The following is an 18,113-nucleotide window of genomic DNA, read 5'->3' as shown; positions in this document are numbered from 1 at the left end:
GTAACAGTCGGCCTGTCACCATTCCTATAAATTAGACAACAGGAAATCCTCACTAATGTTAATATTAGTAATAAACCTATTTCAGCTTGTTCCTACTAGGATTGGGGTTAGTGTTTACATGAAATGTAAACACATGATATCTTTATTGCATTTTGTGTTTACATCGTAGTGTGAAAAGTCACATGTTAATGACCTTGTGCCCTCTTTTAAAGATGAGTCATCTTGTGTTGTATCAGGACCTTTAGCAGCAGAGGGCGCCATAGCTTTCAAACTTACTTCCAAAACATTTCAACTGCCTTGCTGAAGCCTTGTTTAAATATGAGCGAATGGATATTATTGATTTGTTTTGGTAATTTTCCAGGCCGAGCAGGAAACATGTGAGACCAGATTGACCTTTTTAATTTTTCTCTCCGCTCTAATTAGATTCTTCAAGCAGGTCGCAGGTTCTTAAAAATGTCTTGTCTCTGTCACCGACTGATATTTTATTTGGCACCGAGTAGATTTGAGTTGCCGTCTTTTTGACGTTTCAGTCAATAAACTCTGAGACAGTCTCTCTCTCTCTCTCTCTCTCTCCCTCTCTCTCCCCCTCTCTCTGTTTCCCTCCCTGCAGCCAGAGGCGAGATTCCTTCTTTCTTGTATCTTCACAGGAGGCATCGCAGGACATCATGTGGGTCACGGTTGAACACCCGAGAGGACACTGGCCTGTTTTCTCTTAACGATGCCGATGCTTCTTCAGTCACATGGTTCATGGCCCAGAGGCGTGAGGACGGCAGGGCCTCGTCATCGTCATCCGCCGACCACGAGATCACAGAGCCGAGCGGCAGGGGGGCAGAGTTTCAACAAAGAGTATTTCTGAAGCCGGTAGCCGTCGACTCCTAACTGGAACAACACGGATAATGTGCTTGATTAGTGATGTTGCGTCATTGGCTGGGACGCCTCCGTGTCAGAGAGGTTTTTATTTCTTCATTTATATATCTATAAAATGACAGCACATAAGGTGCAGAAAACAGTTTTTTTGAAAAGTTTCTTAGCTTTAGCCGCTCTGTGTTTGTTTTGGAGTCAACGCCCATGGTGACACCAGTCAACAAGTGTTTTTCTTTCTCTCCATCTGAGCCCTCCTCTTCCCCCACCCCACCAAACCCCTCCCTTGTCTATTTCGGTCTCGTGGATCTTCTTGTGCTCAGAGACTCTTTTGTCCACCAAGGATCCCCTCACATTGTTACGTGTCTGTGTGGAGTGGAGACGGCGCCCACCGGCACCTCGTTCATACATCAAGATGGAGAAGGTTGTCTCTTGACGGTGCTGAAGGCCTGTAAAGAGCCGGAAGCGAGCAGAGAGGAGGGGGTGGGGCAGAAGGAGGGACGTCTGAGTGACGACTGGGGAGGTTTATTTCTCTTCTTGTTGTGAGAAGCAGGAGACAGAAATGTCCCTGTGAGCTTTTTTTTCCATTTGGGGGAATTTTTGAGTTGTTTGTCGTCCTTGGCAGATCCACCACAAGGATGAGCCTTCCGACTCGTCACTGTGGGTTTCTGTGGAGAGGTTCTCATTGACACCAGCAGCTTTCACTGTGGACTGAAACTCGAGAGTGGTTACCTGAGCTCCAGACCGGAGCGGGAGGGAGGTAGGATGACTCTCCGCAGGCCAGCTGCCCACCTGCGAAGTGCTCCGAGCTGGAGGAGATCCGTGGACCAGTCCTACTGGGACGGCCTACTGGCGGAGAGGGAGGACCTCGCCGTGGTGCCTCGGCCGGCTCGTCCTCCTCGGCCCCGGAGCGCCATCGAAGGAGGTCAGCTGGATCACTGGCTGGAGCATCTGCAGAGGCTGCAGAAGGACCTGCTGAGGGATCCAGGACACGACCAGCGAGGAGGATCCAGATCCTTGAGATCCTCGACGGGGAATCCCCCCTCCAGTCGGGATTCGTCCACTTACGGCAGTGTGAGCTCACCGGGCAGCCAGGAGTCCCTCCAGAGTGCGCCGCTTTCTCCGGAGCGCTGGGGCAGCTGGGACAGAGCCCGGATCATGCACACTCCGGTCAAGGAACGTGCTCAGCTGTGTTCCCTGCCGCCGGTCAAAATCGGGTGGCTGCCCATCCAGAGAAGAGTGACAGTGGGTGGGGCCCCGAAGTCCATCCAGGGTATAGAGCATCCCGCAGGCCAGGTACAGCAGGTTATTAACACCAATTTTGCTCCTTAGACTCAGTGAGACATCTCCCTTCTTTTTTTTTTGCAAACTGGTATTTGCCGACAGAGCCAACTGGTTCGCCCTGGATTTGACTCGGATATCCTACTGGGCTCAGTAATTGTTACATTGCTGGTTCAAAGGTGTAAGCCGGGAAAGTCTGAGGGTAGCGGAGGTGATGGTGCATATAGTGTTAGGGAGGCTTGCACACACACACACACACACACACACACAGGCACAGAGAGCCATTTGTAGTCAAGTACTCAGCTACCCAGGGACGACTCATAGCTCTGAATACAGCCGAGTCTGCAGGAGCGACACGCACTCACCAAAGGTTTACAACTCATCTTAGAGCCGTGGCTGCAAATATGAAGGAGCTCTGCAGAGAAAACTGAAGTGGGATTTCTTTTTCTTTCTTTCTTTTTTTGTTAATGCAGTCAAGCGGTATCGTGGCTTCACGAACGATCTTCTTGTTATGTGCAAGCTTGTTCGACTGAATTTGTGCGCCAAGCACGCCCCTCCCCCACCCTGAATGGAGAAGATTTTAAGGTTTAAGTGAGATTTATGACATCTTATTTTTCAAAGCCGAGCAGCTCAAAACTGTTTAGGAAACAGCGATCAATTGCACCCTGGCAGCTGAACTGTAAACACAAAGCTGATCGTTTAGTTTATCTCAGCTTCAAGAGCCAAACAAGATAATCAGAGCTTTTCTCTCAAAATTTGATTTCTTTTTTCGCCATGATTTACACAAACGAGGGGCAACGATAATTTGTTGACAGGCTAAGCTAACCACTAACAGCAGTTTCAGATCGCTCTCATTGTTGCAAGATCACAGTGATGTGAGGATGTTTACTACAAAATCAATTTTTGCAGTGTTCTTCTAAAAGTCTTTGGAGCTATTATTTGCAAATTGTTGATTTTGCAGGTGAAGCTGAAGCAGCCCATTGCTCCTACCATCCAGACGAGTCGAGGTGCAGCCAGCAACAGACACCAGGGTGCGTTTTCACACACTGTCTGCACAATTCATAACACTGACTGTATGTAAACATGGACGAAGTCATCGTGGCGTCACCCATTGGTTTGCAAACACTCTATGTTCTGAAACCAGAGGCTGGTTCATAGATGTATTATAAGAACTGGATACCAGACTGGCAATATGGTGGCAGTGGGATTCTTTTCCAGTGGCCACTCAAAGTACTGCAGCCAAAACCCCATTTTGCCCCAAAAGCATTCTTCCCACATTCTTTCATTAACATTCCTTTCCGTATTGACAGCAAGTAATTTTTAGTAATGTTGCAACCAACTTTGGTGGTCCCTGCTGGCCAAACGATAGAATGCAGGTTTTTGTCGCTTCCACATTGGCCTCCCTTTTAGAATGTGGAAGTTCCACCCTTTTTATTATTATACACAGTCAGCAGTTCACACTTATTTGACAGCTGTGTTGCCTCTTGTAGCCAAGGCTTGAAACACGGTTCATATAGGTTCATAATAACCTTTTATGGTAGATTTTTTTTAAGTCCTGGACTTTTAATCTTTCTAAAAAAAAGTGTTTAAAGGTCAGACAATCGTCAGAAAAGGGCTTATTCCAGGCGTGACATCACATGTGCCATACCTGCTGTGTCTTAGCTTGTTCTGATTGGCTGAAGCGTCCTGGTACATCCTGTGAGTTACAGAGGCATGATGGAAAGTGACACTGCTGCACATGCTCAATGGGCTGCATAATGCAGAAGTAACCATGAGGTAAAAAACTTTTTGGCATATGTGCTGGGTGAGCGACACCAATGAAATGAATGGGCTGCCATGTTGGATTCCAGGAGGCTGGTTGTAGCACATTAAAAGACATTGTGACATATTCCGATAAGTGAATGCCAGGGAGCTGCGCTCTGTGCACGGTAGTGTAGCTGTACATAAAGACCCAAATGCACAAAGGCTCCATTTGTTTTCCTCTTTTGGTGCCTCATTGCTGTTAAAGAACAAACTGAGCTGCGGGCTAAATTCATATGGAGGCCCAGAAGAGCCGCAGGCTTATCCAGTGCACAGTTTACCCGCATTTAATTAGCTTCTGCTTCATACTTTCTGTGAGCAATCCACTGAACTGTCACTTTGATACAAAGACAGGAAGTGCAACCCGGCCAGTTCTGGTTGCTGTGTGACGTGTTAGCGGAGGTCTGGGACGGACACACTCTGAAAGATGCAGGCTGATCAGAGCTGGGGCCCAGTGTTAATCTTGCTCCGTACGCTGGGTATGATGTTCGGCTTGACCCTCCAACCCTGGCCTTGTTTTCTTGAAGCTGTAGCTCGCAGGAGGCTCGTGCTCCTCCTCCTGCTGCTGCTGCTGTTGCTGCTGCTGCTGCTGCTGTTAGCAGAAGTCAGAGCTCTCCATCCATCTATCCACGGCAGCCACGAAAACCAAAACAACTTGTCTTGGAGAGACCGAAGCGGTGTGAGTGGCCTCTGTGTGCTGCTGTTGCTGGAGAGCTTCTAGCGCAAGCTAAACAAACTGCACACCTCCATACAGTTGATAATGTAGGTTAGGATTGCTTCATTTATTTTTTTCTCACCAGCCTTTATGAGCCATTTGCTGCACAGGCACGGTGATAGAAAAGCAATGAGGAGATTTTGCATTTTATACCTACTGCATTTTGCATCAACTGGGATTCTCTGGCCCAGATGTAGAAGTTAATGAAGTATTTGGCTTATTTTTTTTAGCTGAATAAAAAATAATGAGTCACTTAAAGACCTCAAAGCGTGTGTGGCTTCTCTTTTTTTTCTCCTACAAATTCATCAATTTTGCATTTGAAAACTAAACATAAGAGCGAAAGAAAATGAGAAAAAGATCCCGATCTTTGCCAACAACCAATTAAGTCTCACAGTTACTGGTCGGCCCACCATCCAGCTGGCGCGGGACCAGCCTCTCTTCCTCGTCTTTCACTCTGTACTTTGTTACTTTGTTGCCCATAATCCTTTGCAGTCGTGGCGCTCGCTGTCTGGACACCTCTCCCACTCTCCCTCCCTCCCTCCTTCCATCCATAAAAGTCAAGTTTAACTGACTCCAAAAAGGCTTCGGCGTTAATGAGGCAACCTGCGACAGAGCTGGACCTCGCTGTTCATTACGGTCCCACTCACACTTGAAACTCCTCAGGCATAAACTGAGGATGAGTGGGTGTCTGCCAGACCCACCCCCCCCAACCTCTCTCTGATCCTCTGGGATATTAAGGTTGAGGCCGCTGGTGCAGAAAAGACGGTTATTTGAGCTCTGTTAGTGGGCGGTAATGAGAGAAGCTCTTTCGTGGCAACAGCGGCAGCAACAGGTGGAGCAGCGGCTTCGCTCACCAGCTGTAATCACACTATTGAGAAGTGACGTTATGTTTTTATTTCATTATCATTATTATTAATAATATCACAACATGGGTTATCCTCAAAGCATTTGAAGGGGTTCGAGTGTGCTTCCCTTGGTAACGGCAGCGGGGTGTAAATCCACTTCTGAGGCGATAGAGTCGTCAGCCGGAGAGCAGCGAGGCCCAGCAGCCACATTTGCATCAGAGCTCCTGAGGGCGGGGCTCACTCTGCTGCACCTGACACCAATTATTGACAGTGTCAACACTGGCATGCTGCCTGCTTGTGTGTGTGTGGAGGAAGTGGAGTGTGTGGGGGCTTCTCGAGAGGAATGTGACTTCTAGTGCTTCATCTGTTTTGCCTTCATCTCCAGATGAGGAGGAGGAAGAGGAGGAGGGGGGCGGCAGGAGGAGGTCCGGTGCTGCCAGGGACTGGTGGAGCCTGAGGACGGCCACTCAGGAGCCTCCCGCCACCAAACAGGTGACTCAAACTATCAGCTGTTGCTGATCCGTTGTTGTTGTTGTTGTTGTTTTTCATTTACAAAGGTTGAGAAGTAACGCAAAGTAAGTATGACTGACGTACAGAGTGGAGTACCTGAGATTTAGATGTTCTCTGCCTTCAAATTGTGACGTGTATATTTGCTGAACATTACGGTGCTGCTGCTGATGTTGCTGCTGCTGCTGCTGCTGCGTCCCGGTTGTTCTTCCTTAGAATTTAAAAGACGACAGATTTAGAGTCCCACTATTGGCTGTTTATGGACACAGCAACAACAAGGGCCTCATTTGTCTGCACAGTCCTACAAAAGGCTGTCACTCCTTGCAAGGAATAAATAAGAATGTTTGTCTGCACACGCTGGAGGAAGAGAAGACGTATTATATTCTTTAGTTTTCTATCCGCTTGACAAGTTTTGTGAGTAGTTATGGTGTCATGATGGCGTCGTCACAGGCATAAAAATAATTTGTGAAACATCAAGGGAAAATAAATTTTAGGACGGACAAAAATATATGGGTGTATATGTGTGTGTGTATGTGTGCACGTGAGTGTGTATGTGTGCATGTGTGTGTGGATATATACATATATATATATATATATATATATATATATATATATATATATATGTATATATATATATATATGTACACACACACACACATATATGTAGAGGTCAAAACTTTGTGTTCCATCAGAATACAGAACAGCTAATTAGATGAACTGTCAATGAGCTCCATTGTTAGCCCTGATCATCTGTCAGAGTGTGTGTGTGTGTGTGTGTGTGTGTGTGTGTGTGTGTGTGTGTGTGTGTGTGTGTGTGTGTGTGGACTCAGCAACAATTGAGACTCAGCCTCCAAGTGCAGGATTTCTCGAGCTCCACTTGGTTTGGATGTGATTAATGTGGCTCGGGAGGTTTTCCACCACTGTTGGTCTGCAGGCAGCAGGGACGTATCAGTGTTTCTTCACGGTCCATCACCGTCATCAGGCTCCTGCTGCCCCCGGACTGGAACCATTTTTATCATTCTTTTTCTTCTGCCTCCTCCTCCTTCTGCCTCCTCCTCCTCCTCCGAGTCGCAAAGACTCTGATTGTGATTCTGCTGAGGGATGAGTCACGCTGGGTGCCGCCACACTTCCATGGCCACTGGGACATTCCCACCGTCATCTGACTAGACAGCAGCAGAGAGGCAAGCAGGCGAGGTGCTGGAGGCGAGTCAGAGGGGAGGAGATGTTTCGCAACTTCAGAACTGGAACTCAATGCAAATTCAAATCCCCGTATTTGCCTCCTCCCATTTTTCAGAGCTTCAGTTTTCAACCCAGACTGGAGTGGATCTCTAGAAACAAAAACACATTTAGCCCTCTGTTTACAGCCTCCAGCTAGAGCTGATGCTTTAGGGGAACTAAAGGTTTGGAATGGCGTTTGGAAAAGAGCTGGTGTGGAAAGGCGCTGGTGTCAGTGGGAGGAGCCAACATCTTGAACTTGAATAGCTGCCCATCAAAGTCAATGTACAGACACAAAATTGAATTAAAAATTAAAATTGAAGATGCTAAGATTTTTTTCAGGCGACAATTTATAATGCAGTGCGCTAACCCTAACTACCCCAAACCCCCCCCAAACAAAAAAAAATAACCAATCAGGATTGTGGAAGAAGAAGAAGAAGAAGAAGAAGAAGAAGGACAAACTATTCTCTGACCAGTCAGTTTTTCAAACTACAGATCATTGTCTTGGAATACTGTGGTGAAAGGAATTTTGCAGAATACAGGGCCTTTAAATGGTCAGGATCAATACACAGCAGAGTTTTTTATTTAATTATTTACTTGTGATACTTTTTCTGACATTTTCATGTTGTTCTCTCAAACAGGCCCTGGTGAGCTACTCCGACCGACCGGTGGGCTGGCAGGCACTGAGGAGAGGCTGGAATTCCAACAGAGCCCCGACGTTCCCAGAAGGCAGCCGGTCCGACCCCCTCCAGGTCACCCCACACCGAGGCTCTCCTGCCCAACGGCGCCCTCCGCTGCAAGGGGGAAACGGCGGTGGAGGGGGCGGCTGGCCGAGGACTCAGCCCCTCAGGGCGACGGCGCCGCTGGGACCATCAGAGTCGCCGTCGCCGTCGTCGCACATTCAGACCAGCTCGGCCGTCACCACCCTCGTCCCTGAGAACAGAGCCGGCTTCTCCTCCATCTCCATCTCCTCCAGGAAGGTCAGCCCCTCCGCCAGCTTGCCAGGCTCCGCCCACCCCCACCAATCACCATCTCCGCCTCGGCCAGCCGCCGACCAGCCCATGGATCCGATCTCCAGGCAGTTGACGCTGAAGAGGCAGGCCACCATCGTCAAGGTGACGGAGCAGAGGACCGTCCTGTCCGGTCCTGGTCCTGAACCCGGTCCTGGTGCTGGTCCAGAGGGTTCCTCTGGCTCTCTGTCGGCCCACCAGGCCACGGACACGGTGGTCCGCAGGAGGCAGGCCACCATCATCAAGGTGACGGAGCGGCGGCAGAGCTTCACCCCCGCAGCCACAGCTGGAGGCAGGAAGCTGGAGTACAGACACAGCTACGCCGGCGTTGGCCACCAGGGGGACTACACGCTGCATCACACCAGCGCACATCCGAGTCCCGACGGAGTCCTGACCCCAAACAACGCCTCCTTACATACAGACAGCGTGCACCGCTCCACGCTCAGCCTCACACTCAGCGGCCACGCCACTGTGGCCCCGCCTCCTGTCACTGCTGTGGCCCTGCCCACAGGCACTGATGTGGCCCCGCCCCCTCTTCTTCATATGAGGCCCGGCAGGTCGGCAAGGTCGGTCCGGCCGCAGAGCTGCTACGGCAACGTCTCCGAGCCCAGCAAGGAGCTGGTGACAGCAGCGCCCCCTGCTGCCAGGAAGTGGAGCTTCGGGGAGGGCGGCGATCCCATGGGGCCGCTAGAGAGGAGGGCGTCGCCCAGCCTGACGCTCATCAAGGTCCCCGGTAGGTTCCCTGTCTTCCACTCTGCCACTCTGCTTGTCAGCTCTGGAGTCGCTCGTCTCTTTTTTCTTTCTTTTCCAAAAGCGCTAAATTTACGCTCCCTCTGTGCGCCTGTGCCGTGTTCCCGATTGAAGTTATCACACGGCGCCTCGTGCCTCAGCACTCTGGGCTCTTTGATCCGCTCTCTCACCTTTGATGTCTAGCTGATAGACGTAATTAGATTTTATTGACACGATGCCTCGGGTGCAATCGACACCGCCCAACACCACCACCACCACCACCTGCAGATAAGCGGGGTGTCGTCGTCCAATCACTTCAGCAGCTTGCAGAGGGCGCTCTTTCATTTTTTTCCAACCCTGTTTTTGTCGTCGCACCTCCTTTGCACGTATGATCTATTTTAGTTGTCGCCCTCCTCCTCCTACTGTGGCGCCGCAGGGGGAGGGATCAAAAGCTGCAACTCAGGGTGAAAACAAGGGTGCAGAAGGTGTCAGAGTCGATGTTTACACCCGGCGTCACAGGATGTGTGGGTTTGGTAGGAATTGTATTTATCGAGACTGCTACACACTTTATGATTTAAGCAAGTCTCAGGCGAAACACGGCCGCCGTGGTGAAATCTTTGGTCGTGGCTCAAAAACGGTGCTCTCGAGTCGCACTGTCAGACAGGTTCAAGGACGGCTGGCGTCACAGTTATGCAAGCAAAGACGACCTGCAATAAAATTCTGACAATATCAGCAATTCCAACATGGCTTTGGTCAACGACTGCTAACCAACCAATTGAAATACAGCAGGAGATGACGCAATGATCACTAAGATAGATAGATAGATAGATAGATAGACAATATAAAAATAGTCATCTCAAGTACACATTTTTATCCATGTAGTGATTGTTGGTATTGGTGAGTATCAGTTACACTATCGTTAAGCATACATTTTAAATTTTCAAATGTTCCCTCTTTTACCAAGCCAACACCAACTCCAAAATCTTTTTTTCTGTTTTTATTTTAAAATTTTTTTTTTTTTTAATCTTTTTCTGCGCACATTAATGCAATTATAAAAATGAGCCAGTTTGTTATTGCTGCGTAGATTATTTTTGGTGTAGATTGGCATGTGTCATAACCTGCGATTTTAATAGCCATCGTACAGCCACTTGATGTCTAACCATAGTTTATGAAGATCCATGTCGCACAGACTGCAAAAATTGCTGTTATTTTGGATGGAGCAAATGGGTGAAATATATTTTATAGAGTTTGTCTTGGCACTCAATCTGTAAATTGTGGGGGTTTGAATCCCGCCCACCTTATCAACAGTGTCGGTGTTTAACAGCGGGAATAAGAGACACCAAATTGCTCCTTCAAGGGTCAATTAAGTTAATAAGCTCAGCCTTGCCCTCAAAGCAGGGAGAAGAAAAACACCTTGGCGGCTCACATGATGTCAAGTCCTTTGTCGGCCAAATAAGAACGTGATTGTTTTGCGGTGTTTGTGGATGTGTATGTGTTGTCACCGAAAACAAGGCAGTGACACCAAGAGTCCAGCCTGGGAGCCGACAGGAGTCGAGTGGCTGCAGCTGCCTGTCAGTGCACTGCAGTGCACAACACTTATCCAGTGGCTAAACACAACAGCAGCGCACATCTACTAATCATGCACTGCACTAACAGGCAGTGTCAGTCTTTTTCAACTTTCTATTTAAAATTCAAATTGCAAACTGTTTGTAAAAACTACACGTTACTGTTCTGTTTGACAAACACGGCTGGTTGTGGCTGGTGGCCCTGATGCTAACATCAGCTGGCACTGGCATGCTACACTACTTCCGAAACGCCACTCAAGTGGGGTTGGTCGAGTGTGTGACGTCTCCCTTGTCACACACTCAGCTTTTGGAAGATTTTCAAAGTCTCTTGTCCAGACGTGTGCAGTCTCTTGTCCAGACACTTGTCCAGACGTGTCATTTCCCCCCGGAAGTGCCTCGTGTTCTCCATGCTAACTGCGGCTAACTCACGCTCCCTGATTACAGTCAATAATGTCATATAATCTGCAGGCGAAAACAAACCAGACGACTGTTGCAAAAATAAGGACGGTGGTGTTTTCCACCACTGTGGCTCAGATGTCTCATTTGTTGAGTCCTTGACCCACCAATGCAGGAGAGGTGGCGATAGAGAGCGGATGGATGGTTGAAAGCCGAGCTTGATACTCCTTAAACTTGTTAAAATTGAAGACCATTACACCGGCGTTGTATCACGATCCAGTTGTTTTGTTATTGTGCAACGAAATAGGTTAACTGGAGATTAACAAGCTGAAAACATTTATATCGCCCCCTTGTGTTGGGGAGGAGGACACGTTCCCGTGAATAATTCGATATCCTCAGCCGCATGTACACTGGGACAAAAAAAACAAATTTTAAGCACAGCTCGATTAGGCTGTTTGTGTAAACGTAATCACCGTCAGTGAGCCGCTTTGAGCCATTAAAGAGTCACACTGACTGTATTATTCAACAGGTGCAATGGACATGCTGTTGTTGTTGTTGTTGTTGTTGTGCTTTCTCATGCAAACTGCAATTGCAAACTACTGACAACATTAGCGACCTTGGACCGTGTTTCCCTGGTGTGAGGGCCCCGTTTTCAAGCAGACAGCTTCATCCTGCCGTGATGATGACAAAGTGTCGCCTCCTGCTCGGAGACGCTGAGTTTGAAATATCACAAAGTCTTTCTGCCGTGAGAGCATCGGGCCCCTTTATTTCTTTCCCGTCGTCTTTTCTCAGTGTGAAATGATTCATTATTCTTTAATCACATTCATTAACGTGGGGGGCCATCTATTAATCACATTAGCAGAGACCCGAGGCGGCCTGGTTTACATTCATCTGTTAGATACGGCCGGCCTCCAGACGAGGAAGGGCGGCGTGAAATCACACTGAGGAAGCCAGAGGGGTGGCCGACTGTTTTAGACACTGTTCAGGGGCCTCATCGTCCTCCTCCTTCTCCTTTCAGACCCCGACTCCAATCAGACAGCCGAGGAAGTGCTGGCCCTCAACGCTGCCGCCGTCATCGCCAACATCAAACTTCAGAGGAAACTCAGCAAGAAGAAAACACCCGAGGAGGACTCGGCTCCAGGAAACACGGGAATCACAACCGTCCTCACGTCCTCGCGTAATCACAATTTCACACTTCATCGGAACACCGCCTTCTTTTAGAATTAAAAAAAAAAAAAAAAAAAAAAAAAAAAAACACGCTTCCAGGCGTAAAACGTCTCCCGAGTTTTCGCAACTTTAACCAAATTAATTCTGAGACTTTGAAGTTCCTCACCAGGCTTTGATTTGCGAGCTGGCGAGATGTGACATGCGATGGCCTCAGCGGGGCTGCACGGGCAGGTGGAGCCGCAGTGGCAGCGGCGGCGGTGGTGCGTCGCGTCACGGAGACCCATTTGATTTTTTTTCCCTCCTCCTTTGTAGTGACAGACTGCGCCAAGCCGCAGCCTGATCAAAGCCAAGCGCAGCGACGCCACCAGCCTCACGCCGTATTTGTTCCGCTGGGTCCTGACCGGGCGGAGGGAACTTTTTCTCTGCAGGTAGGCTCAAGAAAAAACTTTTGAGCAGTTGTTGAAAGATTAACCTCGACCCAATATAAAAGAGTCAGAAGTTCACCGCTGAGTACATTTTTTTTTTTTAACGTATGAAGACTTTGTCTCCTCGGTACTCAGGAGTTAAAGAAGCACTTTATGAAGACGTCAGTTACTGTTGTGTGTGAACTTAAAGGACCCAGGAGTAACATTCAAAGGTGTGCATGAAATGAAATAAGAAATAATATGCATGATGAAAAGTGAACATTGATTTAAAAAAATAAATAAAATCATAGCAGTAGTAATTTCCCCCAACAATGAGCATCAAGAGGCCCCAGGATGTGGTGTCTGATCAGGGTTTGATGACATCTGCAGCTGCGATGCACTTTGTGACCATTAGGTGACACTAGCTCTCCCACACAGGGCCTTTAAGCGAGACTTTTTTCACCATGCATCACGCCACAGTGCTCCAAATGCCTTCCACACGCTCTGTCATTGCCACTGACAAATTCCACAAAAAATGACATACAGAATACAACAATATACAGAATGAGGTGATGCCGCTCACATCACTGAAGTTGGAATTCCAGGTTTGAATCATTTCTTCATTTGGAAGCTGTGGAAGACTTCCACAAAAAAGAATCATCTCTGAGTTGATTGAATAGAATTTTTTCCCCCTTCATAAAACGACTTTGATTCTAGAGGTCACTCGAGGTTCTCGTGTAGCCGTCTGGTGGACAAACACGCGTGTGCGTGTGTGTGTGGTTTTCTGCAGGAGGCGCTCCAGAGGTCCAGGCCGGACTTCATCAGCCGTTCCCAGTGCAGAGTGCGCGAGCTGGAGCAACGCAAGCAGCGGAGACGGGAGCTGGCCGCCTCGGCTCGCCGTCCTCATCCTCACGCCGCCTCCAGGCCCCGGACGGTCGGCTCCGCCCAGCCCAGAGGTAGCATGCCAGCGGCCAGCCCGCCTCACCTCGCCGCTCGGCCTACTGTCCCACTGCAGCATCTGCAGTGGCTCCCTGCCAGGACCGGCCACACACACACACACACACACACACACACACACACACACACACACACAACTGCAGCTTGCTGTTTGTCACTAGTCACACAGTGAACGTGTTCACCTCCATGACACAATATCAAAGCCTGCTTTGCACAATCATGCATATTTCATGTGCATGTGCGTGTGTGTGTGTGTGTGTTTGTGTGTGTGTGTGTGTGTGAGAGGGGTTTAAGCTTCGTTTCCACAGGAACGTCAGCATCCTTCAAGTGTGTCATTAATGTGTGGATGGAGTTCTCAGTCTGCTTTACATTCAGAGGGAGCCACACTGCAGACTGGCTGCTGCACGGTTTAAAGGTCCTGGCAGAGGGTTTTTCTCCAGCTGTTTTCTGCCCTCTGCTGGACACGATGAGCAACCAGTTTCAATAAGTAGCATGAGTTTATTTTTTTATTTTTTTCCCCGGGAATTGAAGGAAAAAAAACATCAGACACAAGCTTTTAGTCTGAAAGAGAACTCACAAAAACAGACTTTGTAAACATCCCCCTCTGGATGCTGAAATCTGTCCTTTCCAGAGGAATCTCTCGCTGGCTCTCTCTCGGGGCGCTGCGGCATGATTTGACTTGTTATTTTGTGGAACAGAGGACGCTTTCAGTATCTTCAGCTCGCGAGAAAAGCCGGAGTGACTCACTGATCCGCTCCCTGGTCTGCGTACGTGCAACCTCTCTTCTCTCGCCCCCTCCAGATAACCTTTTCAAAGCCAGAGACAGAGCCATTAGTGGGAAGGAGACGGCGCTCAGATCCAAGCAGTGAGTTCCATCTCAGTCTCCACCGCCGCCGCTTCCTCTCCTTTTTTTTCTTTTTGAACAGAGTGACAGCTGAAAACCGACGCCTATTTCTTCCTTTTGAAAAAATGTGACTCTCCTGCCAAAACCATTGCTCTAACCATCAGCCAATCCCACCGACAACACCCTGACTTGTGTTTTCCTGTCTGACACATCCAACCACTGATCTGAAAAAGAAAAGAAAATGTTGGATTAACGTTCTGACAATATGCTGAACCTGTCAGCCAACTGCATGAATTCCAGAGCCTTTTTTTTTTTTTTGCAGTGTTGCAGGTTTCATTGTTCCGCTGAGGGGCGCCGCTGATGTGGTGCAGGTGCTAGTTTTCATTAAATACACAGACACCAGGATGGAGGGTTCATTCAGCCTAAAGCTGAAAAATTTTCATGTGACCCCCTGGTGACTTTGGTTTAATTAAAGGAGATAAAGCCTGCGTTGTGCAATAAACCACACATTTTAATTTTGAGTTCTTGCGCTTGAACAGTACAGACACTTTGAACTTTTTCCTCACAACGATCAGCCCGAAAAATTCCCTCCTGTACTTCCTTTGCAGAGAGTTTGTGCTAAAACACTCCAGTTATGAAAATCATTCCGATGTGATGCCGCAATGGCAGCCGACACTGACATCTCTTCCGAGTTAGTGACCATGAGAGCAAATTGAATCAAAAACAAAGAAATGTGTGCTTTTGCCTCCTTCCGAAAATGCCCTTTGTGATGTCACAAATGGTGCTGATACCTCATCGAGACCCTTCCAAACATGTAAGAGATCCGAAGCATTTATTTTAACTGGAGTCTGTGAGAAAAGGAGGCCTTTCAAGTTCAACGTAAAAAAAACAAAGACAAAAAACAAACTAATTATGGATAATCTGGCACTGTTAATGTTTTTTTTTAAAGCTTTTATTTTTGTTGCTCATTCTGTCTTTGCAATGCTGGGGTTTTTGCAGCACGGCGTCGGAGGTGAAGAGGAAAAAAGAGGAAGAGAAGAAAAAGGAGGCGTCGCTGAGCAACAGGCAGCGAGTTGAACTTTTCAAGAAGGTAACAGCGACATCTCTTTCTAGAAGCTCGAGGGCCGTCAGCCGGAGAGCAGCTCCAAAATCTGATGGCTATTTTCTTCTCTGTAGCTCCTCATTTGGTATGAAATATGTATCCGAGTCCTCGTCTTCTTCAGCAAGCAGCAGCTGGCGCAGCTGCAGGGGTTTTATTAAACCGCTGCAGATGTCGTGGTTTGAAATAACGACTTTATGAAAACCAAACACCAAAGATCCTATTTTAACTTTTTTTTTTTTTTTACCGCGTGAGAGAGAGGTGGTGCCGCCGTGAAGACGGGGAAGAACCGATGCAGACAAGCCCAGCGGCTCCTCTCAGAGGCGGAGCAGAGCTTTTATTTGTGATTGTGACCATCATGCAAATGGTGCAAGTAATAGCACGCCGTTCTGTGAGAGGCTCCATTAAACCGTGCAAAGGGTGGTGCTGGGTGCTGGGTGCTGCTGGGTGGTGCAGCCCCATCAGGCTGATCTTTAAGAGTTGTCTCACAATGACAGGACTGGTGATTAGACACGTAGCCAGTGTCTCTTCTTCGAATCTTGAACAGTTTATGACGACATTCATCTCCTCACCTGGTCGTTTCATCCACCATCAGTCTTGCTTTGCAACTGTTGTAGTTGTCATCCATTGCAATTGTAAATCAAAATTGCTCATAATTGTATCAGGCCTTGAGAAACAACACTGATGCTGAAAAAAACAAGGACAATAACAATGCTATATTTGTTTATTATTCAGTTGTAGGAATCTTTTATACTAGAAATGGATTTCGAACTAATTTACAATATTGAGACTAAGTGGGAGAGTGACACGGTGACGCAGTGGTTAGCGCTGACACCTCACAGCAAGAAGGTTGTGGGTTCGATTCCCTTTCTGTGTGGGGTTTGCATGTCCTGAGGCCCTGTGATGAACAGGCGACATCTCCAGTGTGTCACCCTGCCTTTGCCAGAAGACAGCTGTGATAGGCTCCAGCAGAAACCCCGGGAAGCGGGACGAGATGGATGGAACCACATTCACAACCTCTGGTTTATTTCTGTCCTGTTTGTGTAATGACCACATTTCTCCACTAGATGTCAGTCGTTGCAAGCGCTTATGATCCTCTGCTTCGAAGCTGGCTCTTGAAACATGTTCCAAAAGAACATAATTATTAACACGTAAAAATGGCTTGTTTTTTTTTTGATTACAATTATAAGCTAGACACACACACACACACACACACACACACACACACACTGCCTCATTACAGACAGAAAAAACCCCACTGTGAACGCTGTCATTGTGCTGAGTGGATGTGGCCTGTTTGTCCTGGAACAAAAGGCCCTTCAGTTAGCTGCTGACACACACACACACACACACACACACACACACACACACACACACGCACACACACGCACACACGCACACAGCTGCTCCTCCACCACCACCACACGCTGCTGCAGGGCCGCTGCCAGGTTCCTGCAGACCAGGGCGAGGACGGAAGGTTCTGCTCATGTTTCTCACCTGCTGCTGCTGAGGAGAAGACGTGAAGAAGTGAACCGTGTTGTCTCGTTGCAGAGGCTGTTGGATCAGATTCTCCTGAGAGGGAACAGCTGAGTCAGCAGCACCAGACCAGTCTGAGGACGTGACACGGCCTGCAGCGCTCTCTCTCTCTCTCTCTCTCTCTCTCTCCCTCTCTCTCTCTCGCTCTCTCTCTCTCTCTCTCTCCCTCTCTCTCTCCCTCTCTCTCTCCCTCTCTCTCTCTCTCACTGATAATGTGAACTCAAGTTTTGTTGGGTGAACAAATGAAAATGTCTCTGGAGGTCGTCATTCAACTGGAAGAGGAACCTGGAACATTGCTTTTTTTTTTCTTTTCAAATCTGTCTCCGATTCAAAGTGTAACATCTGTTTTCCTGAGCGATAAATCCACCACGACGATCTGTCACAAAGCCAGAAAACATTTATCATGGCTCCACACTCTATTTTTTCCCCTCCCTGACTGTGTCCGTCCGTCCAGACATGATGAACGGCTACCAGAGGAAAACTCCAAAACTCTTTCTCCGCCTGAATGTGATGCAGCTTCTGCCTTAATGTTAATAAAAAACACTTTTTGTCCAGAGTGTTGCACAAACCTAACCTGAGGGGGTTTTATTTTCACTTGGCTTAAGCCGGCTTTTTAAAAACATGTTTTACAATTCTGAACTGATGCGCAGCAGCAGCAGCAGCAGCGAGGCTGTTGACCATGTTGTGCAGCTTTAAAAAATTCCCACAGATTTGTGTTTTGAGGGGAAACAGATGCATGTGTGTGTGTGTGTGTGCGAGGCGCTCAGCTGGCCTGATGGCCGCAGTCTCCAACACTTTCCTCTCCCTCCTCCAGAATCCTGCGGCTGACGGGCCAGCAGGGTGACCTCGGCCTGCGCGACACTTTCACATGATCTCTTGTGATGTGAAGCACCAAGAGAAGACAGAATCCCTCATTATGCCTCACAGCCCCGACCAGGAGGGGTGGGGACGGGGGGAGGGAGGGAGGGAAGACGGGTGGGTGGGGGAGGGGGGAGGGGAGGGAAATGGGACCTCATTACAGCAGCGATCAACAGGAAGGAGCCCAGAGTGGCTCTGCTGTCGTTCAGCTCCAGCTATCAGCTGCCAGGATAGAGGAATGTGACCTTCTCACTGCAAGCGGCCCGTTAATGGACGTTCCGGCTCTGAATGGGCCTTTTGTCTCCGTCTCATGACGGACTGCGA

At 48.3% G+C, this 18,113-nt stretch overlaps 1 protein-coding gene and 1 long non-coding RNA gene across 4 annotated transcripts in view; both read left to right on the top strand.

Moving 5' to 3' along the window:
* LOC142893165 (uncharacterized) overlaps window positions 1-18,113 on the top strand; it is a 164,969-nt gene that overhangs the window by 145,875 nt on the left and 981 nt on the right. The gene's annotated exons all lie outside the window — the stretch shown is intronic.
* cunh10orf90 (chromosome unknown C10orf90 homolog) lies at window positions 59-17,504 on the top strand. 3 transcript variants are annotated; one of them, XM_076033448.1, is made up of 10 exons: window positions 234-2,157; window positions 3,104-3,173; window positions 5,888-5,994; window positions 7,866-8,967; window positions 11,943-12,101; window positions 12,404-12,519; window positions 13,286-13,451; window positions 14,254-14,317; window positions 15,296-15,386; window positions 16,947-17,504. In XM_076033448.1, exons 1-10 carry the CDS (start codon window positions 1,627-1,629, stop codon window positions 16,983-16,985), a joined length of 2,445 nt encoding a protein of 814 aa, XP_075889563.1. In that variant the 5' UTR covers window positions 234-1,626; the 3' UTR covers window positions 16,986-17,504. The 3 variants fall into 3 exon arrangements, with proteins under 3 accessions (XP_075889562.1, XP_075889564.1, XP_075889563.1); XM_076033447.1 differs by lacking the exons at window positions 15,296-15,386; window positions 16,947-17,504 and adding an exon at window positions 14,619-15,047 and having other exon boundaries at window positions 59-2,157; XM_076033449.1 differs by lacking the exons at window positions 15,296-15,386; window positions 16,947-17,504 and adding an exon at window positions 14,905-15,054 and having other exon boundaries at window positions 60-2,157.

Source organism: Nelusetta ayraudi, unplaced genomic scaffold, assembly GCF_046127955.1.
Source record: "Nelusetta ayraudi isolate G7.1 ecotype Tasmania unplaced genomic scaffold, CSIRO-AGI_Nayr_v1 ptg000042l, whole genome shotgun sequence".
Lineage (NCBI taxonomy): Eukaryota > Metazoa > Chordata > Actinopteri > Tetraodontiformes > Monacanthidae > Nelusetta > Nelusetta ayraudi.
Note: the sequence above shows the minus strand (reverse complement) of the source record. Positions and strands in the feature narration are given on the sequence as shown.

Coding starts and splice junctions, on each gene's coding strand:
- cunh10orf90 (XM_076033447.1), top strand. CDS start 1,627: ATGACTCTCCGCAGGCCAGCTGCCCACCTGCGAAGTGCTCCGAGCTGG. Junction 5,995..7,865: donor AGCCTCCCGCCACCAAACAG/GTGACTCAAACT, acceptor TCTCTCAAACAG/GCCCTGGTGAGCTACTCCGA. Junction 13,452..14,253: donor CGGCTCCGCCCAGCCCAGAG/GTAGCATGCCAG, acceptor CGCCCCCTCCAG/ATAACCTTTTCAAAGCCAGA.